Source organism: Micromys minutus, assembly GCF_963924665.1.
Source record: "Micromys minutus genome assembly, chromosome: 1".
NCBI lineage: Eukaryota > Metazoa > Chordata > Mammalia > Rodentia > Muridae > Micromys > Micromys minutus.
Genome location: NC_137969.1, coordinates 157,714,456 through 157,740,794, shown reverse-complemented (window position 1 = coordinate 157,740,794; position 26,339 = coordinate 157,714,456). Strand labels below are relative to the sequence as shown.

At 49.6% G+C, this 26,339-nt stretch overlaps 1 protein-coding gene across 3 annotated transcripts in view; it reads right to left on the bottom strand.

Moving 5' to 3' along the window:
* Positions 1–26,339, bottom strand: part of DNMT3A (DNA methyltransferase 3 alpha) — a 102,298-nt gene that overhangs the window by 60,450 nt on the left and 15,509 nt on the right. For 2 of the 3 annotated variants that reach the window (XM_080909381.1, XM_080909380.1), the window contains exons 2-3: positions 15,560–15,799; positions 1,486–1,590 (exon numbers count right to left, since the gene is read on the bottom strand). In XM_080909381.1, the coding sequence (XP_080765507.1) occupies positions 1,486–1,590; positions 15,560–15,622 (168 nt within the window). In that variant the 5' untranslated portion in view covers positions 15,623–15,799. Of the gene's footprint in view, positions 1–1,485; positions 1,591–15,559; positions 15,800–15,883; positions 15,996–26,339 lie in introns of those variants that run through there. The other variant, XM_080909382.1, reaches the window with a different exon arrangement.

Genomic DNA, 26,339 nt, shown 5'->3' with positions numbered 1-26,339 from the left:
CTGGTACTCTTGGAAGTCAGAAAGAGCATCCGATCCCCTGAACCTGGAGTTACGTATGACTGTGAGCCACCATGTAGGTTCTGGCTGCGACTTGTTCAAGCTCACAAAGGCGGTGGATTGTGAAGCTGGTATTGGAACCAGGTCTCCAAAGACAGTAGTTTTCTTTCTGCTTCGAAGCTGGATTCAGGCAAGGGCTGAATGACTCCCACCCAGACCTCGCTCTGCGGTTATTTCCTCATACCCTCTGACCCCAGACTTTCACCCTCTCTCACTGCCGCGCCTGCCTGCCTTTTGATTCCAGACTGACAAATTGGAGTCAAGGGGTCACTGACTCTTTATTTGTTACAGGTGGTGGCTCTGGGTTCTCAGCGATTAGAGTGCAGAAATTTGCTCAGCAGATTACAGGCTGAGGTGCCTCAGGGGGAAGGACATGCCTGCAGTCAAATGGAGCCAGCTGCTCCTCACACACCTTTACCTCTCAAGGTGCTCCTGGGTGAAAGACTGGGACAACAGCACAGGGCAGCTGCCTCAAGCAGGAAATTCTTCTGACCTCTCATTTCATTCTTCCATTGTCGTGAATTTTTCATTACAGGCCATAAAATATCCACGTGTGCTTTATTATTAAGATGTCCTAAATTACTCACCAGCTAGTTACCTAACTTCCGCCCTCCCCTCTACGTCATGCAGAATTGGCTGTAGTTCCTTCCCATTAACTCCCAACAGGTTCCCAGAGCCTCTGGCCTCTCTGGAGCCATCTCCCTAACCAGATGTGAGAAAATCGCTACTCCCTGCTGTCCTGCTGCCAATCCGCCCTGCGGTTACTACTGTGGAGAAGCTGTTCCCCTTCAGTCTCCTGCTCCAAGTCCACCATTCTCTGCTGGTAGGGCTAAGAGAAAAGAACCAGCTGGCCTAGTGCTGGGACATCATTATCCACCCTTGGGCACGAGGGAGGCAGGCTCTTCACCACACCTCCCAGCTCTCTCCATCTTGAGCAGCCCCAGACCTCAGCAGCCTGGCTCCCTGGAGCAGGAGCTTGTGAGCAGCTGAATCAGCACCAGCCATTCTGCAGGCCTTCAGCAGTGCCTGGGGCCTCTCAGCCTGCAAGTCTTCCTTACTCTGGGATCTGGCTCTGTCTGGCCTCAGGCCCTGCTGGGAGCAGAGGAACACAGCTAGTGTATGTCTCTGTGGCAGGGGGCCTACATGGCCAGACTCAGAGGCTCTTGGTCCATCTGGAGAATGTGGCAGGCTTTCTTGGCACCCTTCCATCGGGAAGCCAGGGGTCAGAGCCTGGCTGAAATCTCAGCTCCCACACCCAAAGACAAGTTCCCTAGCCTCTCCTTCAAAACTGAAGAAAACAGGGAAAGAAAAGATTGGTTCAAAGAGCGGAGGAAGTAACAAAACTCTACAGCTGGCCTTGGTGTCACCAAGGCCTTGCAGATATACTGTCCATGGCACAGGCATGGTCATGTAACAGAGAACACTCACCGGTGGGTGCTTGCGCTTCCGGCCAGGCCTCCCCACTTTCCGGGCCGTGGCGCTGGGCTCCTGACGCTCTTCCTTGCCACGATTCTCCTCCTGTTCCTCTCCTTCCTGTGGACACAGACACACCCTGTAAGCCAGAGCTAACCAAAGAGTCACTGTGTTTCAGGCTATCTGGACTGGCATTGACCACAACATTCACATTTCCAGGGCTGTGCCATGCTGTCCCCAACCCTCCTGTACGGTAAGGTTGAACCCCATCCCAAGACACCTACTGGCTGGGGTGCAGCTTCAGTGGCAGAATATTTGCCTAGCAGGCACAACATCCTAGTTTGTTTCTTTTCTTTCTTTTTTGAGACAGGGTTTCTCTGTGTAGCCCTGGCTGTCCTGGAACTCACTCTGTAGACCAGGCTGACCTCAAACTTGGAGATCCACCTGCCTCTGCCTCCACTGCCTGAGTCTAAGACAGGATCTCAGCTAGCTAGCTCTGACAGGGCTCAATTCCAAGCATTGGCCAAATAAAATAGTTGGGCAGCTAAATCCTAGAGGGACCCCAGGGACCTCCAAGGGGTCTGACTCCCTCTGATGACTGCACTGTGTGTGTTTTGATTTTTTCTTAAAGATAGGGTCTCACTATATAACTCTAGCTGGCCTTGAACTTGCTACGTAGACTAGGCCTCAAAAAAACCATCTGCTTCTGCTTCCTGAGTTCCAGGATTAAAAGTATACATCCCATGAACAACTTTTTTTTTTTTTAAAGATTTATTTACTTAATGTATACTGTTACTGTCTTCAGACACACCAGAAGAGGGCATCAGATCCCATTACAGATGGTTGTGAGCCACCATATGGTTGCTGGGAGTTGAACTCAGAACCTCTGGAAGAGCAGTCAGCATTCTTAATCGATGAGCCACCTCTCCAGCCCCAACTTCTTTTTAAAAATAGTATTATGATTATGATTGTTGGGTTTTGTTTGTTTGTTTGTTTTCTTTCTTTTTTGAGACAGGGTTTCTCTGTGTAGCCCTGGCTGTCCTGGAACTCACTTGTGTAGACCAGGCTGACCTCAAACTTGGAGATCCATAAAAGCACGGAGCATATGCACGGGCACGTGGAAAGCACACAAAGTGTACATGTATGTGCACATGTGGAGATGAAGCCAGTCTCAGGTGTCTTCCTCAGTTGCTTTCCACATATAAATAAAAATATAGTTTCTTTAACCAGGTATGGTGGTAGCACACACCTTTAGTCCCAGTACTCGAGAGGCAGAGGCAAGTATCTCTGAATTTGAGGCCAGCCTGGCCTACAAAGCAAGTTTCAGGACAGTCAGGACTACATAGGGAAACTCTGTTTCAGAAAAACAAAAACAGACAAATAAAAAATAATGTGTGTGTGTGTGTGTGTGTGTGTGTGTGTGGACATGCAACAGAGAACTCTCAGGAGTTCATTCTCTCTACTATGGGGAATTGAGAGTTGGACTCAGTGGTCCAGCTTTGTGCCAAGTGACTTCACCCACTGAAGTGTATCACAAACCCTAACCCTTATTTTTTGAGACAGGGTCCTCCCACTGAACTGGATGAAAAGCATCAGGGGTCTTTCTGTCTGTCCCCCCAGCACTGAAGTTATAGGTGGGCACCACATCCCCAATTTTTATGTGGGTGGTGTGGGTCTGGCCTTGGATCATCATGCTTAAGCAGCAAACACGTTACCCACCAAGCCATTTCCCCAACTCCCATATTTTCCTAATTATAAGAGCGTAGCATGGTCAGGTACTGGTGGCACATGCCTGTTAGCCCAGGACTCAGGAGGCAGAGGCAGGCAGATCTCTGAGTTCCAGGCTAGCCTGGTCTACAGAGTGAGTTCCAGAACAGCCAGGACTATGAGAGAACCCTGTCTTGTAAAACAAAAAACAAATAAATGAGGGAACAAAAGATTGTAAGACGAGGCTCTGGGTATGTGTGGTTTGGATGCTGGGTTCTGAACCCAGGAATTCATATCTGCTATAGAAGAGCTCTACCACTGAGCCTTATGCCAAGACCACAGTTGATTTTATTCCCATGAAAAGGGGGGAAAACATTAACATAGTTACAGACATTCAAGCAGCAAGCTATTTAATGAATCTTTATTGAAAACAAAATATCATAAAATGATCAATTTAGTGACATTGTTTAAAATGCACTGTGTCTGTGCAGAAGGCAGGAATTTCATTCAGGCTGTATGCACCCCTGCCCTGAGCCTGGTCCACGTGGCCCTGGCACTGATGTCACCATGCCACAGAGGTGTCATGGAGACCATGGCACCTCTTTTTTCTTCCCTTTTTTTTTTTAAACTTTATCTGCATTTATTTTATGCTGAGTTTATTCCCGTGCCATGAGCTTTTGCTTCTTCAGTTTCTTCTGGGATATTCTTTTTCTTCTGTGCAAACCCCTCTCTGGCTTTGGAACGATCTGTTCCTTCTCAGTGAGGATCATCTCAATGCGGCAGGGGAGCTCATGTAGGGGTTCATCAGCCATGAGCTCTGTAGGTTCGCCGGCGCATCTTAGGTGCCGTGTTCACCTGGATGTGTTCAATCACCAGAGAATCTACATCTAAACTCTTAGGTTCAGCCTTACTCTCTGCATTCTTAAGCATGTGCAGCAAAAACTCAGCACTCTTTCTTACCACTGTCCCTGTGTCCAGCCCCACTGTTTGGCCTGGGTGCACCTACCAACGCCACCATAATACTGCCAGAATGGTACACATTGCTTCTTTAAAGTGACATCCTTCAGATATTTGGTGGCTTTGCTGATATGCATACCCTTGATGGCCTGGGAAGTTTCCTGGGTGTTCTTAAAGTGAACATGAAGGTTTGAATCTCTGGATTTGCATGATTTTGTGGGGTTTTCTGGGTCAAGAGAGTAGTGAACCATCTTCACTGGTCACCTCTGGCCACTTACAGGAAGAACTTGATCCTTCTCACTAAATACTGTCTGCTTTGCTCCTACTGATGAAAACCTGCTCAGGGGTGAGACCTCTGGGCTTATCTTCTAGGGCAGCGTTGTATACCTAGAAAGTCCTGCCTCACTGCTCCAGGCCACAAACCACCCACAAGTCCCTTTTGACTCAGCAGGCTCCAACATGACTAACCACTGGCAGAAGCAATGTTGGGGAAGGGGAGACCTTGACCAAGGGCAGCAGGCTGCTCCCCATCATGATATTAGCAGCTGAAAATGGCTTTGCAGATCTTACTGCAGAAGCCAAGTCACAGAGACACTGGAACCCATGGACAGCGAAGCAAGGGTGCCCATGCTTCCTGGAGATCTGTGATGGTCCTCCACATCCCACTTAACTTTCGTTTTCTATGATTTCAAAATAGTTGTGGTTCACCACATCGATTTTCAGGTATTGGTAGGGCATGTGATGAAGACCTACTATGACCAATCACAGTCACCTGACACATAGTAAGATCAATACTGACCTATTTGTCTGTCTGCCCATCCGTCCATCTACTCATGGAATGTCTAGGAAGCAGACAATCACAGTTCAAGTTCTAACAGGCCTCTGAGGAGGTGTGAGTAGAGGTGACAGGCAGGCACACCTCAGCACCTATTGGTGGCAACTGTCCAGCTGACTAAGGAGACAGAACAGACAGAGACACAGAAGAAGCCTCCAGTGCACATAGGAGAAAGGAAAAGCTAGTAAGCAAGAGACCTGATGTTGAGGAAATTGGCCAGGGGTCAGAGCTGGCTTTGGAGGGCACCGCCACTGGGCAAGGCACAGCGGTATAAGGACAAGGGGCTGGAGAAACACTGAAGAGGACCATGTAAGGAGTCCAGCCATGAAGGGTCTCGGGGGAGGGGGGGTCAGCAAGCAGAGGCTCCAGTGTGGAGCGAGGTTGCCCCCAGGACCACTGGCCTCTGGGCATTCCTTTTAGGAGAGGCTAACAAAGAAGTGAGTCTAGAAGGCTCCAGGGAGGCAGGCAACAGAAGGGGCCCTGCCACAGGGAGTCCACGGACACATGTCCACAAGAAGCCAGGCTTTTGGTTCTGACCGGTTGTTCTGTTTAGTTATGTCCCAAGGTCCTAAAGATGCCTCTTCAAGAAACTACTGGGGACACACAGATTACCGCTGACACTCGCAGCTCAGAGTGTGCGGGCTACTTTAGCACAGCAACTTCGGGAGTAGGACATTGCTTGTGGTTTGATTCTACCAGTTTGTGACTGTCTTTATAGAAAATATCAGGGAAAGTATGGGACCACAGAGATGACTAAAGCAGGTCCACAGCCCCTGAGTCCTCATCACAGATCCTCCCCTCTGAGCCTTGGCTTCCTCATTCACAGGACGGGTAAGAACACAGCCGCTCTGCCTGCCTTTGGTTTCTAAAGTGAACAAACACCAGGTCTGTTGTCTGCTCTGTTCACTGTTTCTACCTTAGAGCTTAGGGTGGATCCTAGAGCTACCACCACCCAGAAATTCTGAGATCTGAACTATTATTTCTTTAGCAAAGAAAAATGGCCACCATACAGCAATGACCAAAAACCAAAGCCATTTGGCTAGATGGGTAAATTGATTGCCTGGTGTGCTTGAAACTGAGGCCTGAATTTCCAGCGCTGCATAAACCAGGTGTGGCACTCTATGCTAGCATGTGGGACATAGACATGGAAGATCACATGTTTAAGGTTATCCTCGGCTATATGGAGAGTTCAAAAACCATCTTCAGCTATCACAAAAAAAAAAAAAAAAAAAAAAAAAAAAAAAAAAGACAAAAGCAGAAATCAAACCAAATGGAAGATACTTGACCTTCTGGTACAGACAAACCCCTTTTCTCATGACCCCATGGGAAAGGCCTCTAGGATCTTTAACAGTAAACCCCATGCCATGTGGTACTTCCATGTTCTGCTCACATGTTTTACCCCATACAAGCTGTCCAAGCATGATATATAATCGGGACATGTTTGTCCCTGCTGGGTGCAATTCAGGCTAACCCAGCCTAGGAAGAACGAGCCATCTTTGCAAAGCCTGTAGAGTATCAGGCAGGGAGCTGTGTACCAGGCCTGAACCCCACACCCATCATGAAGCAGGGTCTGCACAGAACAGACCTCCCAGTCTTCCGGATCCATATCCAGGTCTGGCTTCCACCTTCCCATGCAGCTCAGTACAGCTCTGTGGAAAGTGAGTTTGCAACACAGCATTCTAAAATGGAGGGCGTGTTTTCTGCTGAGCCCGCCAGTGTTTCGTTCACACTGCCAGGCAGGAGCCTAATACACTGACTGGGTGAGCAGATGGCCTGAGCCATGCCCTTGGTGACTCCAGGAAGGTCTATCGGAGCATCTGTCAGAGGCCTGCTTTATACAGTGTCAGTGATGACGGGTTAAGCAAAGGAATGCGGGCTGTGCTTCTCAAATCTGCAAGCAGCACCGAAGAAGGGGCCTCTCTGACACTGAAATGCAAGAACCTGCGCTGTAGTAACCTGAGCAGCTGGAAAGAGCAGCACATTTAGTGGGAACAGAACTGAGCCCAGATTGGTCTCCTCATCTTCAGGTAGGAGTCTCAATTAGCTCCTTCAAGAACTGTAGGGGGGCAGAAATTAGACAAGGCATTGGCAAAGAGCAGGGCTAGGCTGAACTGTACACTGTGCCGTTTACTAGTCACCTCAAACTTAGCATCTCTGCAGCCTGTTTTCCTTATGCATGGAATGGAAATCATGCTTGCTTCACAGTTGTAGCATGAGAAATAAGTAAGGCGATAGAGGAACACGGCACGTGACAGTCACTGGGGACCAGCTTACTTCTTCCTGCCTCCACAGAGCCTGACTCTGTTTCACCAGCATTCCCAGTCTGCCAGCAGAGGCCCCCTTCTGGCCTCCAGCAAATCCCAGCTCTCTCCCCTCCATGTGCAGCCATCACTCACAAGCAGACAGATCCCAACATCTGGCTGCTGCCGTTGCTATGGTGAGCTATGCGGATGCTGGGGCGGCCGACTTTTCCAAATTGCAAGGTGGATTATGTCATTCTCCAGAGCTTTAACCCTCTCTAAGGGGGACTCCAGGGGCCTGCAGGGTCAAACCCAGCTCCTAGTCCTTGCAAAGGTCCCTGGGCTCTTGCTGAACTGCCTATGTCTCCTTTCCATCCCAGGGCCCCAACACAGGCAGCAGGTGCAAAAGCAGCTGCTTCCTCGGACATCTAGGCATAGCTACTCCTTCTGCATACCACCTTCCCTGCAGGCTTCCTGGGCTTGCTTCCCCTGCCTAGACTGAATGGATAGGTCCGGATAGCCGCCCAACCCTGTAATGCTGTGAGCTCCTTGAATGGAGTAACCAGAGCTGTTGCTTACTTTTGGTTTTGGAGGTAGAGTCTCTCCATGAATTTCAGGATGATCTCAGACTTGCAATCCTCCGGCCTCCCAGCGCTAGGATTATGGCATGCACTAATGTGCTTAGCCAGGAGGGACTTCTTGAGAGGTGGAGGCAGGAGGATCAGAAGTTCTAGCTAGCCTAGAGTACTTGAGTTCCTGTTCTAAAAACCAACAGCAGAAAAATTAAAAAAAAAAAGCCTCACCTGACAGACAGCACAAGACAGACAGCAGACAACCCTTCGATGAGTGACTGTCACATAGTAGATACTCAGTAAAGCATAGAGTCCACATGCACAAATGGGACACACATACAAACGTACAGACCCGTGCAAATACACTGTGCAGGGCACAGAATCACACAGATCTGTCTCCAGAGTTACAAACAGGATTACCGTGGGTTTAGCCCAGCCTGGTCTAAAACTCATTATGCGGCCTCAAACGTCCAACAGTCCTTCTGCCTTCCCCTCTCAGGTGCTGCTAACAGGCATGAGCCATCACACCTGTCTTCTTTCTCGTTTGTGCATTGAGGGAGGACCTCACTGTGTAACTCAGAATGTCCATGAGTTTGTGGACCTCCAGGCTACATTTCCCCAGTGTCAGGGACTTGCCTCAACACCCAACCTAAAACACCTATTGGTAATTGTCACCTTCCTTTCCTGGGACTCTTTACAGCTTTAGGGACACTCAGCTAGGCTGGCCTGTTAGATTAAGTGGCTCCCACTGGTCTCTCTCTAAAACTCTGAGGCTATGGTCTGACCCACATTTTAGCACAGCTCACTGGATGGATTATTTTAAGCCACACACATCTTTGCCTTCTGACAAGCTGGGCTATGCCAACAATAATGGCTCACATTTGTACAATACAACAAAATCAACAAAGCATTTCCATATATTCTTTCTTATTGTTAGATTTTGAAACAGGCTCCCGAGTGCCTGAGCTGACCTGGACCTCGATAGGTAGCTGAGACTGGCTTGGACTTCTGGTCCTCCTCTTTCTTCTGCCTCCCGAGTGCTGGGATTACAGGCCTGCACTACCACACCTGGCTCTGCTTCATATTATTTTTATGATTGACAGAAACCACACTGGGTGTCATGTTCTCCCAACACACAGGTGGTAAACTGAAGCTCAGAGAGATTATGAGATTTGTAGAAGACAGAGGCAGGAGAGGGAACCAACAACTCCATCTTCTCATTTCCAGTCAGTGGGTCTTTTGAATGTATGTATCCTGCCTCTATATATGACTATGCCATGTTCTATGCACACATGTGCAGGCACACACAGTGAAAGCACACCTCATATTTACTGGCATGCAAACACTCATGCACACTTGCCTCTCTGGGCCTAGACATAGGTCCTTGTCCCCAAGAAGACATATTTTGCCTGAAGTCCTTTCCCAGAAACAGAGACACATCCATGCTCCCATTAGCGCTTAGTGCAGAAGCCACTGACCCATAACCTGCTGAACAGATGCCTCAAGTTGGTTTTTGAGTCAAGGGGATGAACTTGCCAGATCTAGCCAGCTACTTGCCCAGGCCTCCCAGGACAATACGCATGGACAGCCTTTGCCAGCTGGCTGGCCTCCCAGGAACTGTCTGTGGCTGTGGAATTTGATGAGAGAATTGTCTTCTGCAGGAGCCCGAGAAGGGTACCACAGACCTGTACTAAACAGGCACAGCTCTCACATGCACACATCTGCATGCAGACACGCCTCATCTCCCTATGGAGGTGGCTCTTGCTCCACAGCAAGGGACAGAGGCTGAGGACCTATAAATAACAAGAATTGCTAGAGACGTTTTCAGAGTAACCTCGAAAGCTCACCAGCCCTTCATTTCAGTAATTGATAGTAGTGAATTAGCAAACATTCACTGGTTTAATAGGATAATTACTGATGGGAAGAAATGATCTATCCCTCCTAACTAAAGGCCACCACTTCTCTGGAGACAGGAGCTATGCCTTAGTGTCCCTTTTGGGATCCTACAGACCATAGGTACTTGTATACAGCAGGTGCTTCATGTATGTTCAAAGATTTGAAATCATTTTGCTGATGGGAAGTGCATACCTTTAATTCTAGCACTAGGGAGGCAAAGGCAGGTGGATCTCTGAGTTAGAGGCCAGCCTGGTCTACAGAGGCAGTTCCAGGACTGCCAGGTCTACATAGAGAAAACTTGTCTCGAGAAATAAAACAAAAATAAGCAAAAAGAGGAATAGTTTTGTCTGCTAAGACATCTATCTTGCCTCTACCAGCTGCTTGCCTCCCCTACTTCTGGAACAAACACACAGTAGGTATCTCATGCCCCACATTTAGGACAGGCAACAGTGAAAATACTGAAACACTGAACACCTACTGTGTACTGGATACAAATGAAACTCGGTCTTGAGCTCTCAAGTGGAACACCCCCTGCTCTCCTCTCAAGCAACCCATGGACACCAAGCACATTCATGTCCCCCCATGGCTCTGCATGCCCCCTGATTGGCAGAAGCAGCTAGTCTAGATGAAGCTACTGTGCAGCCCCCTGGCCTTTGCCAAGTTCCCTGGCCTCCTTTGGTTACCCACCTGTGGAATGGAGAGAAAAGCAGCAGGTGCTCTCCAGGTTCCTGTGAACAGCAGCAGTAACCGCTGTGTAAAGGAGATGGCACACCCTACCTATAGTGAAGTAAGATGCTGACAGTGACACCTTAACTGTCCTGTGGCTCTACAAAGGACGCAACAAGCACAACCTGGACTCTCACCCAGGCCAGAAGGGACACTTACTAAGGCCAGCTCTCCATGTCCTCTCTATATGGCTGATTCCAGCCTTCCCCACACTTACTCTAGGGGACCTGCTTTCCTAACAGGGCCGGGCTCCAATCCTTCCCTGCCATTTACAGCCTGGAGGACCAAAGCAACCGTGAGCCTGGCTGTGGTCCCTGCTCATCCTCCTGAGCTAACCACAGAAGGCAGTGGGTCTCGCTGCCTTCACTTGCCTTGGCTTCCCTTCTGTTCTGGTCCATGAAGAAAGAGGCCTCAGGCTTTCTGTGCCTGCAAACATGGAGAAAAGAGCTTCCTTTCTATGCTGGGCTCATAGAGGTCATACTCCACACACCCCACCCTGGCTCCCTTCCCTCACAGCCCAGAGAGGGGCAGGCAGGCAGGTACGGAGGCAAGTAGACAAATAAGTGGTCCAGAATTAGACTAATTCGGCTAAATTACTACGTAGCAGGTCCCTAAGTTAATTAATCACGCAAATGCACCATCTCGCTGAAATATCGCAGGCAGGCAGGCAGGGTGCTGGCTCTGAGGCGGAGTCATGCAGAAAGGCCTGATACAAATTCAAGTCTGTACCTAGGGCCTGGTTGACCCCACCAGAGGCTGTGCTGGTTCATAGAATCTAACTTTAGAGAAGGTTGGACAATATAAGCCAATCCTGGGTCCTGGTCGACTCTAGTGGGCCATGGACATCACAAGCTTACCTCAAGTGTCAAGCATTCAATTACCCCATTAAGTAGAAATGTACATGTCATTATCATGTGGAAAGAAAAAAATCAGCTTTTCTCTATCTGAGAGGTGGCTCAGTGGTTAAAAGTATGCATTGGCTCTTTCAGAGGACCTGAGCTCTATTCCCAGTGTACACACACACACACACACACACACACACACACACACACACACATACATACACACACACCTTAAAATAAATGACTTTTCAATTTTTTAAAAAATAAAAATAAAAACAAAAACATAAAAAGTCCCCTGAGGATGCTTTTCAAAGGACCCCCCAATGTCTAGCCAGCCCTGAGTGAGCATGTGAGTAAATCTGAGTGGAGTAAGGCAGACCCGTGGAGCTGGCAGGGACCTCACCAAGGATGCCCTTGAGCTGCATGTCACACAAGGAAGAGCTCAGTGCCAAGGGAAATCTGCACTTGCCAGGTCTCTGGGCTGCACTTGGAGGAGGGAGGAGAGAGTCTGAGCCTTAGCCCCACACACACATGTGCACACCTACACACACACACACATACACACACACACACACACACACACACACACACACACGAACGCATGCACCCACTCACATACTTTGAGCTCTCCAGCACAAATCTGCACCAATGTAGCCTCCTCTACCTGATACTAGGAAAGGGACAAGGGGTCACCTGTAGTTCCCACCCCTGCTGTTCAGTAGTCCTCAGGACCATCGGTTTCTTCCTGCAGACTTATGGAACTGAGCTATGTGCGAGGCCCACAGAAAGGTAAGGGTCTCTGAAGAAATACAGGAATGGGGGGAGGAAGAAGAGGATCAATACATCCAAAGAGTGGGGGATGGAGAGCAGTTGGATGCTCACAGTTGTGTCTCCAATGAGGAAGATTTCTCTCTCCCTGCCCCCCTTCCCCCCCCCATGTGCCTTTGGCATCCACACAGACTCCCAACTTTCATTCTAAATAAACACCCTTGAACCGGAAGCAGGAGAAACCCATGCCACAGTGCGTGGAGCACACATGGAAGCCACTGCTCACCCCACCCTCTTCACCTCAAAGGACCCTGACAGCAAACTGGGAGACCTCAGCAGTGACTTAGCATCCCCAAGCTTCAATTCGGTCCTTAATAAGAGAGAATCATGAAAATATCAGTGCCCTTTGGGGCAACTATGAGAGTTAAAATAACTCATATAGAGTGTCTAGCAAACAGACAATGCTCAGTGCATCTTGGCCACAAAGTTTCTGAAGCCAGAGAAAAAGAAAGCCATGGAGGTGACAGCCATAGCCCTGTCACAGAGATAGCCCTCCCACAGGACACCAGCCCTCTGCTCTCAACCTCTACAAGTAGCCCCCCCCCCCCCCAGCTCATGGATAGCAGGGTGCAGGAAGGGAGCTCACTTTTACAAATCCCTGTGTATTCTCAGAGACAAAGCACAGCCCTTTTGTCTGTCACCCACTCTGCACCCCATCTGTCTGGCCCTGGGCTCCCTGGTGGGGTGTGATACCTTTGGCTCCTATCCATGACATTCCTCCTACTCCATGCCACTGCAGACTCTGGGGAATCAGTAAGGGGAGGATGGAGACCGCCACCCTCCTGGGCTGTGAATGACAGACTCCCAGGGTCCCAACCCCAGAGCTCACTCTGTAGGTCCAGCAGGAGCTTGCACCTTGCAACTCCAGCTCCCTTATATTTTCGGGTGATGCTGAAATGGTTGAATTGGGAGCCATGGCTGAGAATGACAGGTTTGCAAACTCTAACCCAAGAGAGTACAGCCAGGGCTTTTCCAGAGAGGGGACTGAGCCAGGAGAGGTAAGGCAAAAACAAAGGCTTGAAAATCCAGGAAGGGCATAAATGGTCTCCGGAGGCTGCAAATAGAGGGCTAGATAGACAGGTGGGGCTGCTGAATGAAAAGGCCAGCGGAGCCTCACCTCTTCCCTCAGGCTCAGCAGATGGCTCTATTGTGCCAGGTGTCTGTGCCATCTCTGTAGACTCTTGGGCTGTAGAGACAGTCCATGTTCTCCATATACAACTACACAATGTCCCTGTCCCAGGCTGCCTTTTAGTGTCTCTTCCTGCCTTGGCCAGGTGGCTGTGCCGTAGCCAGCCCAGGGGTGCCAGGTGAACCAGCATATGTGCTGTGGGTGTAGGTGGTTTAAAAGGAGGCCCAGCCAGGCTCTATTCTTTGTCTATCCAGATCACTGTCATCTTTGGCATAATGGCCCCTGCCAGTATGTGAATATGCTCACTCTATTAGTCCCAGGATCTAGGGCTGGGTGTGTGTTTGTTACCACCAGAGCCAGAGCAGTTACTATGGGTAGATAATAATAGCAATCGTAATCCCTCATAATTGGACCAGACTTTGCTGTCTGCAGGGCACTTCCCTGCCCGTGACCTCATCTGACTTCCACAGGCGCCCTGTAAGACAGGCAAGGCTAGAGTTACTATCCCCATTTTCCAGCTGAGCAAACACCAGCCCAGATGGCCTGAAGTCACATCTCCCATAAGTGACTAGCCCCAGCGTTGGGGCCTGGGACTTCTGACTTCCTCTGCATCAAAGTGAGCTATCACATGACTTGCTGCTGTGCAGGGTGGGTTCACGGTCTGATAACAGGAGTCTGTCCAGCTGTGGGGGGTGTGGAGTATGTGAAGGTGCAGAAAGCATCCATCAGAACACGGAGCAGAAGAGGCTCAGGGTCACCCAGCCTGGCAGAGAAACAAAGCCAGCCCAAGGAAAGGGGGGGAATTAGCTATGCCACCACCGCCACTGCAGAATTCAGAAGACTGTAAGTATCGCCACCATTATGGCCAGGGACTGTGTACTCCTTGAGTTCAGAAGGCCTGCAGGGAACTTAGACTAACTAGTCATTTCCCATGGGATCACCAAGGAGAGGCTGGAGGGCTAAGGACTCCATGAGTAAGTAGTCTTTGCCTTGCACACACTAGGCTGGGTTCGAACACTACATAAACCAGTTGGGGTGATAAAAGCCTGGCCTGCACTCAGGAAGTGGAGGGCTAGGAACAGAAGAACTTCAAGACCATCCTCTGCTACACTGAGCATTTAAAACCAGTTTGGACTTCGTGAGGCCATGTCTGAAGGGGAGGGGTGGTAAACTAAGAGCTTCCAAGGGCCCCTGTCCAGGGGCACACATGATCCCCAGCTTGTCAGTATATATGATACACATGCACACACACAGCACTGTGAAGGGTTGTAGGCTGGAGCCCTGGACCTTTTTGTGTGCACACCTACTTATACGTGTATATGTTGGGGGATGGGCTCCTTGTTTACATCGGGGCTATGGGTGGTCATAGTAAGGTAAGGTCAAGGAGGCAAGAGAGCAGACCCCCATCGGGGCTCACCACCAACAAAGCTCAGCAACCCCTTCTGTTGCACCTCAACTGTTTCAAGGGTTGCCACCAAGACAACAGAACAATGGGTGGAAAACACCAAGAAGACAGACACACACTCTCAGGAGGAACGAGGCAGAAAAGGGCTGAGTGTGAAGGTGAAGGCTTCCAGCTGCTGGTCCTTGCCCGAGTGGACATCCCTTGTCAGAAGAACAAACTTCACACACCTCTCCCAGGGACCCAGAGAGGCAGGACAGTGAAATTGACAGACTGACAGAAGGGACACAGATTCCAGTGCTGGAGTTTGTGGAAACAGCTCCAATGTGACTTTTTGTGGTCCCTTCAGAGATTCCCATCCATCTGATGAAATCCCTTTTGACTGACTTGATCCCAACCTGGAGTTCAGCCATAGGGTGAAGATGTGGCCTCTCACGGGATTCTAAAAACACAGAAGTCACTGGTTCCACGGCCTGGAACCACATCAAAGGTTACCATGTGACTCCCACTTGAAGCCTGGGTGGGTGGGACTTCATTATCTCCAAAGGTCGATGATGTCACTTGCTCCTGAGCATCTGAACAAAGCCATGTGCTAGAATATCTGTGTGAGCTGATCACCGCATGTTTATAGTGCCCCAGAAATCACTAAATACAGGGGTGGCACAGGCAGCCAGCTCTAACACAGAGGTGTAATGATACCCAAGGTCTCACAGCTAGTATAGGGCAGATTCAGAAAGAAATGCAGATGTTTGAATCCTTCAAGTTAACCCTCAGAGACCACAACGGTTATAGGTATGGTCCTGCAAAGAGTGCCTGGGCTCAGATTCCTGCCTCAGCTTAGAATCTAACCTCTCTAAGCTTCGGGGTCCCGGCATCTAGTTGGCAGGTCACTGTGTGCTCGCCTTTCCTAAGCACCAGCCGCGGAGTCCCCTAAAGAACCAAGAGGGGTGCTCACCTTTCTATCGTCCTCCCGCTCCAGAGAGGAGCTGCTGGTGTCCCCGGGGCCGCTGGAGGGCATTGCTGGCAGCTGGGCAGTAGGAGGCAGGCTGGAGCTTCGAGGGCGCGGTGGGCTTCGAGGGCTTCCGAGAAGGAACTATCGTGATCTTTGTACGCAAGAGCTAAAACTTAGACATAGATTTTGTTGTCACGCCCTCGGGAAAGTGCTGCCTCGGCGCTGGGCTTCAGGTGGCTCCTCCTGTGGGGAAGAGAATTGGTCAGCAAGGCACAGCACAGACCTCCCAGGATTAGCTTCCAGCCCAGGGCCACCCTGGCCTCTGACCTCTCTTCTCCCAGTCTCTCCAGCACCCCAGAGTGAGAGAAACTAAGGCGGCCTCCACCTTCTCAGAGAGCCTGGAGGTTATGACAGTCCTTTCAGAAACTCAAAGGTGTAGTGTGCGCCACTGTTGGGACTTCCAGAGGCCTCCTGCTCCTCCCCTCAGCCTTTCTTCCCTCTGAACACTTCCGAAACCCCCCTTCCACCCCAGCCAGTCCCTGGGAAACCCCAGCCACCACCAGAGGCCCCCAGCCCAGCTACATTTTCCTTCTAATCTGTCCTCACCCGACCCCCCCACCCCCACACCGCTACTCGAGTGGAGGAGGAAGTGAGCAGCAGCCACAGGATGTAGTGAGATGAATGTCTTTTTGCTCAGCCTGCCCAGGACCGACACCCCACTGACAAAGCTCAGGCCCTCAGGCCGACCCCAGGCTGTCCTGGGATGCCAGGTTTGTTGCACTCTCTGGGTGCCAAAGGGTGAGGCCGAAGGCCATGGCAGCACTGAACAGGCACGCAAGCCGCCCTCTCCAAGCCCCTCTGTGGCCCCATTTGCCGTCAGAACTGGTGGGCTCGAGCTCCACAGCTGTATTTTAGGGGCTTTTCTTCCTCCTTCTTCCAGGTGTGGGCCGCAAGCCAATGAAATAACAAAGCCTGAGCCTCAGGCCACAGCTCAGGGTGGGTGTGTTACTGCCACAAATCAACCCCCTTCCCTCCGGGAGACACACAACGGTTCCTGCCCCCCCCCCCCCACAAGAGACAGCTCCAAGCCCCTGCCTTGAGTGTGTGCCTGCCGGGGAGGGGATTGGCAGTTGCGGGAGAGTAGGAGGTAGGCTGGATCTGAGCCCACCCACACCCTTCCCCTTCCAGTTCCCTGTTCTGCTTCCCAGCTCCCCTCCCTGTTGGGCCTTTCTTCCCAGCCCCCTCTGCCAGGGCTCCTTGGAAAACCAGGAACGGGAGACTGCCCAGGCTTGGGTTTCCCATGGGCGCCGTGACTTCCCCAGAGATGTGATAGTCTGGGAGGTGGGTGCCCCGGTTTGGGTTCTGCACTGGCAGCAATGGGAGAAAGCTCGAGCTGGGAGGGGCCATTGCAGAGCCAGGAGAAAGGGATTTGAAGTTAAAAACCAAGCCCTGCTGGAGAGGCTATGCCCAAGGCTGCTCTGTCTAGGGAGGCTCCAGGAAGTTGACACCTCACTCCCTACAACATTAAACTTGTCTGGGTACTGGGTTCAAGGCATCTGTCCAAATACCTGAGAGAGTGGCTGGCAACAAAGAGAGTGGCTCCACACAGTGACACCATACCTCATTTGGAAAGCTCCAAGCACTTCCCTAGTTTATGGCTAAGGCTCAAACATTTGGGACATGTCTGAGGTGTGAGCCAGATCTCATGACAGAACTCTGAGGGGCTGAGCACTCTTGGAAGCTATATCCCCCTGACCCAGGGCTCCAATAGGCTTCCCTCCTGCTATTGGTCAGTGATCTCACCCAAATCTCAGCTTCCCCTTTGTGGCCATAACTGTTTCCAATCACCCCACATCAAAACCTTAACAAGTGGGAGACAGCCCAGAGACTCAGTCAGTGGGAAAGAATGCTGGAGCTAATGGATGAGGTCCCGACTGGGTTAGTGGACCCCCGGATGCCATCTAGGTCCCACCTGCCAGGCTAGTGAAACCTCAAGGGCAACAGGAGATCAGTCAACAGAGAGACAGACCAGGCACAAAGTAAGCTGGGAATTAGTCTGCTCCACAGTTCAGAAAGACACAGGGGAACCTGTATGGAAGTTCAGAGAGGAGCTGCTGGCGCCAGAGGGGGAAGGGAGGGAGTAGTCAGGAAAGGTGGGACAGCAGAGGGGGCCACAAGGGCAGCCACCCAGGAAAGAAGGGAAAGAAAGGAAATGTCTCAGGCCACCTACATCCCTTACACGTGAGCTTCATGAAAGGTCAGCACAGAAAACAGTGGTCCTGCGGCAAACCTGGATCCCTTTGTTTCTGCAGAGACCTCAAAACCCTCAGCATCATCAGCGTGTGAGGGAGTGCCCACTTAGTGGCTGGGATTCCATGCCTGGACATAGTACTGTCCCCCTAAACTTGAGAGCCGCATTCTTCTCTCAAGCCAATGTGGCTACAGGGAACAGTGGGCTCTGGGACCCACCTTCCCAAGCCAGCAGCAGACTTCTGCAGCCCACACCACCTACAGCGCATCCTTCTCACCGAGGCTGTACCACAGATTCTCACTGTGAGCCTAGCCATCACCACCAGCGGTTTTATCTTCTCCTCAATGTCCATAGTGATCCTGAATAATGTTTATACAACAACAGCATAAAAGTGGTTATCCTTGGGGCTGGAGTGGTTAGGAGTGCTTGCTGCTCTTCCAGAGGACTCTGGTGCCCAGCCCAGTATCCACACCAGGTGCCTCAAAACAGCCTGAACTCTGGTTCCAGGAGAAGGTATCCTCTTCATACCTCCACAGACACTGGCACACACATGGCACACCCCACTCCGAACACACAGATTGTTCAGGGGGGAAATGCTCATCCTTGAACTCCTGATCCTCCTGCCTCCACCCCCACCCATGTACCACCATGATTGCAGTACCAGCTACACTCCACATCTTACAACCTTCTTCAACCCAGAAATTTTTTTTTTTTAAGATGTGAAATGACAAGAACGGGCTTAACAAGGGAAAAGACATTACAAACAAAATTTCAAGATTGGGAAAGTGACTTAAAGAGCCAAATCAGAGTCAGGCACAGAAAAGCTGATTTCAATGCGTAGTTCGTAGACAGATCCTTGTCACCATAGCACCAGGGACCTGTGGGACTAAACTAAAGAGGATGCATGTGTGAAAACAGAGGGGCTGGAGCAAGAACCATTGCAACACCTGTATCCCCTGAAGCTGCAACTTCAGATTCTCTGGAGGACAAAATGGTTGAGGAAGAGGTGACATCCCAGCAAGTTTATTGAAATGCTGAAGTAAGTTCTTAGCCCCTTCTGGACTAGAAAACATTGGCAGCCAGACCCTGCTCTCTGGAGCAAAGGCAGAAGAATCACGTCAATACCATATGGGGCCAGGACTGCCTGTTCATTCACCAGCGAGGATCTGAAAGTTGACAAATCTTTGGGCCCAGAGCTTCCAAAAAACTTCTCTAGGTTAGTTGGTCTCGGTTGTTTATTTTTGGGTTTTTGTTTATTTTGTTTTAAAGACAGGATTTCATTAAAGAGCTCAGGCTGGCCTGAAACTCTCTGTGTAGACCAGGACAGCCTTAAACTAGAGATTGTCCTACCTCTATCACCTGAGTGGTGATTCCAGGTCTGAATAATCACATCCAGCCACTCCCCTGGCCTTCTTTTGTCCTTCTTTCCTTCCTTCCTTTGTTTGTTCCTTCCTTCCTTCCTCCTGTCCTAACTTCCCCCCTCCTTCCCTCCCTCCCTCCCTCCCTTCCTTCCTTCCTTCCTTCCAATGTAGCCCTGGTTAGCCTGGAACTTGCTACATAGATTAGGCTGGCCTAGAATTCACAGAGCTCTGTCTGCCTCTGCCTCTTGCAATTCTTAATCAAAGGTCAACCAAGGGCCAGTAGATATTTTCAGAGAGTCTCTGACTTGGAAGATAGGGACCAGAATAAAACCAAACCAACCGTAGCAAAACATGCCAACGGTTTCTATAGCCACGAAACAAGAATGTGATGTTACCGAAAAAGAAGAGATCAGAAAGCACGTCCAGGGCTGGAGAGATGGCACAGCTGTTAAAGAGAGAGGGCAGTTTATCTCCCAGAACTCTGTCAACAGGGTGACAACTACCTGCAGCATCTGGGCATTTGACACCTCTGGCTTCCTCGGGTACCCACACTCAGACACAACACGGCCATGGCCACACACACATTGTTAAAAAAATGCATCTTTTTAAAAAAGGAACTTCTACAAATACAAACATTGTGGTAGTAGAAACAAAATTCAGTGGTCAACTGGAAATAAAATGATTTAGCATATGATCCAGGGTCCCACCAGCCCATCACCATACCTATAGGAATCCGAAAGAGATGAATGACGTCAGAGACATCTGCACTCCTGTATTCCTGAGGTGCTGTTTGCAGAAGGGATCAACCTAGCCACTCGCCAATGGATGACCAAATAAAGGGAAGATAGGACGTATGCCCAACTGAGTATTGTTCAGTTATGAAACAATAAAACTGCCAACAGCAGCAACATGCAGGTACTGGGAGCACATCAGACTAAGAAATAAGTCAGGCACAGAAGGACAAATACCACATGGTATCATCTGCACGGTGATTCACGCCTCTAATCCCAGTGCAGGGGAGGCAGAGACAGGTGGATCTCTCTGAGTTTAAAGTCTGGTCTACATAGCAAATTCCAAACCTGTCAAAACTACACAGTGAGACCCTCCCTCAAAGAGGAAGAGGAGGAGGAAGAAGGGGAGGGGTGTGGGAGGGGGAGAGGAAGAAGAAGAAGAAATCTTTTTACATGTGGGTCTCACAGAAATAAGGTACAAACTAACAGGTTCCGGGGAAGAGGGGGGATAAAGGGGAAAAAGGATGGAGAAGACACGGTTAATGGGTACAGGGGTACACCTGGATACAAGTAAAAATTTTTTTTCAAGAAAGGGTTTCTCTGTGTAGCTCTGGCTGTCCTTGAACTCACTTTGTAGACCAGGCTGCCTGCAGCTACCTGCCTCTGCTCCCACTAGAGTGCTGGGATTAAAGGCGACCACTGGTTAAAGTGCTACTTTTTTTAAAAGTTATTTTTTTAATTTATGAAAATATGACTATGTATGACACATGTGTATGGGTGCCCTCAGAGGCTAGGGGAGGGTGTTGTATCTCTAAGAAATGGATCCCATGACACCCAGGGGGTCAGGAACAGAGTCCAGGCCCTCGGCAAGAGCAGCAAGTAATCCTAAATGCCAAGCCATCTCTCCAGCTCCATGAAGAAATAACTTTCAGTGTTCTATGGCACAGGAGAGCAACTACGGCCAACACCAATTGATTGTACATTTCAAAATAAGAAGAGTTTGACTGTTCCTAAGACCAAAAAAAAAAAAAAAAAGAAAATGCTTGGTGTTTGATCAGTGTTTGAAGTGATGGCCAAGCCAATGCCCTGATCTGATTGGACCATTACATAGACGTGCTGAAACACCACAGTGTAGGCAGGAGAGGTGGCTTTGCGGGTGAGGTGCTTGCCACACAGGCATAACAAGGACTTCAGATCCCAAGAATCCATGCAAAAGCCAGGCAGAGGCAGCAGCACACTTGTCTGTAATCCCAGGACACCTCTGTTTCAGAAGATGGAAGTAGAGAAAAGAACCACCAGAAGTTTGCTGGTCAAATGGGTCAAACAGCATTTTACAAACACACACACACACACACACACACACACACACACACACACACAAATATTTGACAATGTGCTCCAAGATTATTTGCCTTCTGTTTTGTTTTTCATGACAGAGTTTCTCTTTGGGTAGCCTTGGCTGTCCTGAGACCTGTAGACCAGGTTGGCCTCAAGAGAGTGCTGGGATTAAAGGCATGAGCCGTGACTGCCCAGTTACTGTTCATCATTTAATAGAAGTGATTTGTTAAAAAGATAAAAGGATGGACATGCTTGTGCATAACTGCCATCCCAGCTACTTTAGGAGGCTGAGACAGGAGGTTTGCTATGAGTTTAAGGCCAGCTTGGTCTATATAGCAAGTTTCAGGCCAGTCAAGGCTACATAGAAAGATATTGACTAGGGTGGAGGGGAGGGAAAGAAATAAATCTATCCTCTTCTGGTAGAGTTGTTAACCCTGCCATGTCATTATTTAAGTGTGAGAACAGAATAAAGACACTTTCAGCCACACAAGGTCTCACGCTCTAGTCAGAGGAAGCTAGGGAAAGAGCCTACAATACAGGAGAACCAGCACATGAGGAGAGGAAAAGGATTCTTTGCTGTGAAGCTGAGATACTATGCAATAACCACCTGACTTGTGACTCACAATACAGGCCTGCCAGACACTACTATCTCTGTGCATCTGCCACTCAACCAGACAAGTGGCAGGGACATCTTCTAGGCCTTACTCTACAACCCGAACCCAGCGCTGACTATATTTGGATACTCAGTCACCTGTCCGAGAGGACAACCACATGGATAAACTGAGCAAGAGGAAGGCAGAAAAACAGCCACAACCAATAGGCAGAGAGAGTTCCAAGGATGACCTCAGAGGAACATCACGGATGACAGCAACCACTGACATGTACCTAGAGAACAGTACACCCACAGCAAGACAGTAAAGACTTCAAAGTGTGGACAGAAGCATCTTCAACCCACTGTCACAGAAGGAATTAGTAATAGGCACAAAAAAGACAAGTTAAAAAAAAAAAAAGCCCAAGGCAACTACTAACTACAGGGGAAAAAAACCTATATATATATATATATATATATATAATTCAGATTTCTTACCTGGCTTCTCTGCACATTAGAAGTTATAGCAGTTCTAAGGCTAAGGTCAGAGTGCTGGCAGGGCTGCATTCTTTCCTACAGACGCTAGGGAGACAGAATCCCCTTTCCCACTTGTCCCAGGTTCTAGAGGTTGACTCCTCTCCTTGGTTCACAGCCCCTTCCATTGCCAAAGCTAGCAATGGTCACCAGTCTCTTTCGCCCTCTTCCCTTCCCTGCCACACTGTTCCTGCCTTCATCTCTCATTTCTAAGGACCCTGTGGATATAATGTTGGGTTCAGAAAACCCAGGATCATCTCTTCAAGTCTTAACTTAGTCATGACTGCCAAGTCCCTTTGCTCGTGTGAGGTGACATATTCATAGGTTCGGGAAATTAGAACATAGCCTTTTAAATTTTTTGCTTTTTCATTTTTTTGAGACAAGGTTTCTTTGTGTAGTCCTGGCTGTCCTGGACCACACTCTGTAGACCCGGCTGGCCTCAAACAAAGATCTACCTGCCTCTGCCTCCCTAGTGTTGGGATTAAAGGCGTGTGCCACCACTTTCTGGAGAGCATGACCTGTTTTATTATGCCTGTTAGGTGCAGACATCTACATATGTGAACACAGGCATAACAGACACTTTTGAATGAATATCAGAAGGGTGTTGTCAATAGTAAGCCTGCCACAAAAACTATTTAGGATGGCTGGGCCTATGAGCTTAAGGAGAATCTATTAATCAGAGGTGGGCAGTATGAATCAGTGGATAAAGGTGCTTGCTGCCAAGCCTGAGTTTAATACCATAGTGTAGGGTGAGAACTTAACTCTTGCAAGATGTCCTCTGACCTCTGCACACATGTCTTGGTATATGTAAGTATGCACATGAACACAGACACACACACACACACACACACACACACACACACACAAATAGGATGTAAACATTTTCAAAACATCTATTAAAAAGGAAATCAGTTAAAATGTCTATATAGAGGAATGGAAAAGGTGTTATGTGCAGAAATGGGGGCTGTGGGCATATAGAATGAGATCTCTGGAGGAAATATCAGAGAGGATTAGAAGTAGCAGCCTCTGAGACTGCAGAGGGATCAGCAAGCACTGTACTGTCCTTAGATGCTTCTGCTTCCTAGACCCTCTGATTGTTAGGAAAGGTGAAGCTTTACCAGGAGGGACCAGCACTGGGGGAAAGGCCTTCAGTCCAATGTGACCACTGGTGATGTGGTCTCCATCTCTCTTCCAGACACAGAAGGAGCTATAGCAACTCTTCCTCCTGTGAAATCAAATCCCACAGAACAACCAATCCCAGCTCTCTGTACCCACACAGTTCCATCATCGCTCCATCCATCCAAGGTGCACTGTCCCTCACTGAGTATCCAGTCCCCCCAGTGCATTACTTCCCAGTCCAGCCCATGACAGCACCTCATTCTCACCACTGCCGAACTGGGGGGCGCCAATGCTGAATACATCCCAACCACAGCCCCTCATCTAGGCTCCTGCTGAGGCCTCAAGTTGGTACCATACACTATCCCCAACACCATCTCCACCTTCTTCTCCAGGCTCAACCTCAACACCTCAGAACTGATGCCTCGGGTCTCTGCTCCTCCCTTGCACCCACTTCAGTCAGGGCCCGCATGTCACTCTGAACCAAAATAAACCTGTCAGCGCCCACAGGCCTCAATCCTTGTTCCACCCAAACAGGGCCAAAGTCAGAGCCCAGCAGCCCCTCCCTCTCCACCTCCAGTCTGCTGGGGATCTCTGAAGGTTTTGATTGTGCTTACATTCTTGTCCCAAGTACCCACCCTAGTAAACATGTGATCTGACAGAGCCAATCAGAGGCCTTACCTGATGCTACAGAAGGATGAAAAGAACCAAAACTAAGTCAGGATCTGGCAGCCACGGTCTTGGGACCACATGGGACAGTAGGGCCAAGACAAAGAGCCAAGGGATGAGGAGAAGGAATCAAAGATGACAGCTGTCTGTGCAGGGCACTGGCCCACCTGATCTGAGGGAACTTCCTGTACTGTGTGAGCAAGTCTGAGGATGCTGACAGGAGCCTGATTCAGGAGCTAGTATCAAGCTCTGGGAAGTCTCCAGGGAGCTGGGCTGGTTCAAACCTCTACCTTTTTTTCTTGGAATCATGTTGGCCTGATACAAAACAGCTTTAGGTTCCTCGGCTGTGAAATAGAGGAGAAAACAGCACTTACCTCACAGAACCATGGAGAGACTGAAAAAGTAATGAATTAAAAATGCTTCCTAGAGTGCCTGGCACTGGGAAAACATCGATAAATCTTCACAATTATTAGAGTCTGACTCATCCACCCACAGACTTCTCTCCTCGCTCAAAATCCCTGGAGTGCCACAAGTGGACATCGCTCAACCACAAGCTATGTGTTCCTATACCATGCCTCACCACGCCACACCGTGCCACGCTTGTGAACAGAGCTTTATGACGTCAATGCTTCATTCATTCTCACACCTCACCCCACCCCCGGTCTAGAGTGAGTACTATTTTTATCCCCATTTTCCAGATGAGGAAAGTGAGGTTCCAAACTGCCCAAGGTTGTAGTTAGCAAGAGGGGAAAGGTTCAAAGGCTCTCCTGCTTGTCACAATCTCTGTAATTAGCTCAGGACTTTTACAGCTATGTTCACTTTGGGCATAGACAGGCCAGGAAACAATTTCGACTTGTCTTACCTTCCTGGGTTTCAGTTTAGGTGGTTTTCCTCTGTGTAGCCTTGGCTGTCCTGGAACTTGTTCTGTAAACCTGGCTGGCCTAGAACTCACAAAGATCTGACTGCCTCTGCCTCCCAAGAGCTGGGGTTAAAGGCATGTGTCACTACCACCACCACCGAGGGCTTAACCATAGCCTTCCAATGTAGCGATTCAGCCAATGGAAGAGTTGATTTATCCATTCAACTCTTTGTTGAACGCCTGCCATGTGACAAGCTCTGCGCATTGAGAGTGTGGTGTTTGTTTGCATTCAGTTCTTATAACAAATCTAAGAAAGTTCTTAAGCATGTCATCCATGTCTTTAAGGAAAGAAGGGAGGGACCTAAGGAGCACAGATGTGACATCCCAGGAAAGGATTATGGGTCCAGGTACAGTACACTCCATAGCCCTCAAAATAGGGCAGCACCCCCAGAAAAGGGTCAGCATAGGTGCCAGTGCCCAGGCCAGAAGCCCTGAGACCCCAGATCTGCATAGCAGCCGCATGGCTGAGCTTCCTATCTGAGCTGGGAAGAGGTAGAGGTGACTCCTGTGGCTGATGGGCTTATTCCCCACATCACCCCACCATTCACCAAGGTGGTCGAAGCAGAAAGCCGAGCAGCACCTCAGGGTTTTCCCCACCTACCAGAGCATCTCTGTGTCACAGGCTGTGGCTGGGTAGAAGGGACAGGGGGAGGTCTTGCTTCCACTTTTGGGTGAGATGACATCATCCCATTTGCTCCCACTTTCAGAAGTGTCACTTGCACCCAGCCCACCAGCTGCCCACAGAATCCCAAAAGCCTCTGGTGACAGGCCAACAGCCCTGCCATCCTGTCCCCACTTCAGAGTCTGACTCAGGAGTCATCACGAAAGGATCTCACGCTCCGGAAAGCCAAGCACACCATCAGAGGCACTCATGAGCAAGCCACGCCTCCTGCCACTATGGCAGCCACAGGGGAGGGGATGAGTCTGGATCACAGACTCCTTTGCTTGCGCTAATGGTTACCATGGCACAGCCCCTAACGCAGAGAGAATAAAAGGTTTATGCCCAAAATAGACGCTGTGAAAGAGCTGGAATTGTTCTCGGGAGTCAACAGGAGCCACCAAGAACTTCATAAAGGAGCGCCTGATGCTGGGTGTGGGCCACCGAGGGCTCCTGCGTATGGCAACCAAAACAGGCTTCCAGTGGTCTGCGTGAGTGAGGACGAGGTTTCCTAGCATGAACGCACACGTGAGAGTCAGCATGTGGTCCCTGGGGAATTCTGTGGCAGCTTCTACACTTTTCAGGAGGTGGTTCCTGGACCACAGCAAAGTGTTTTT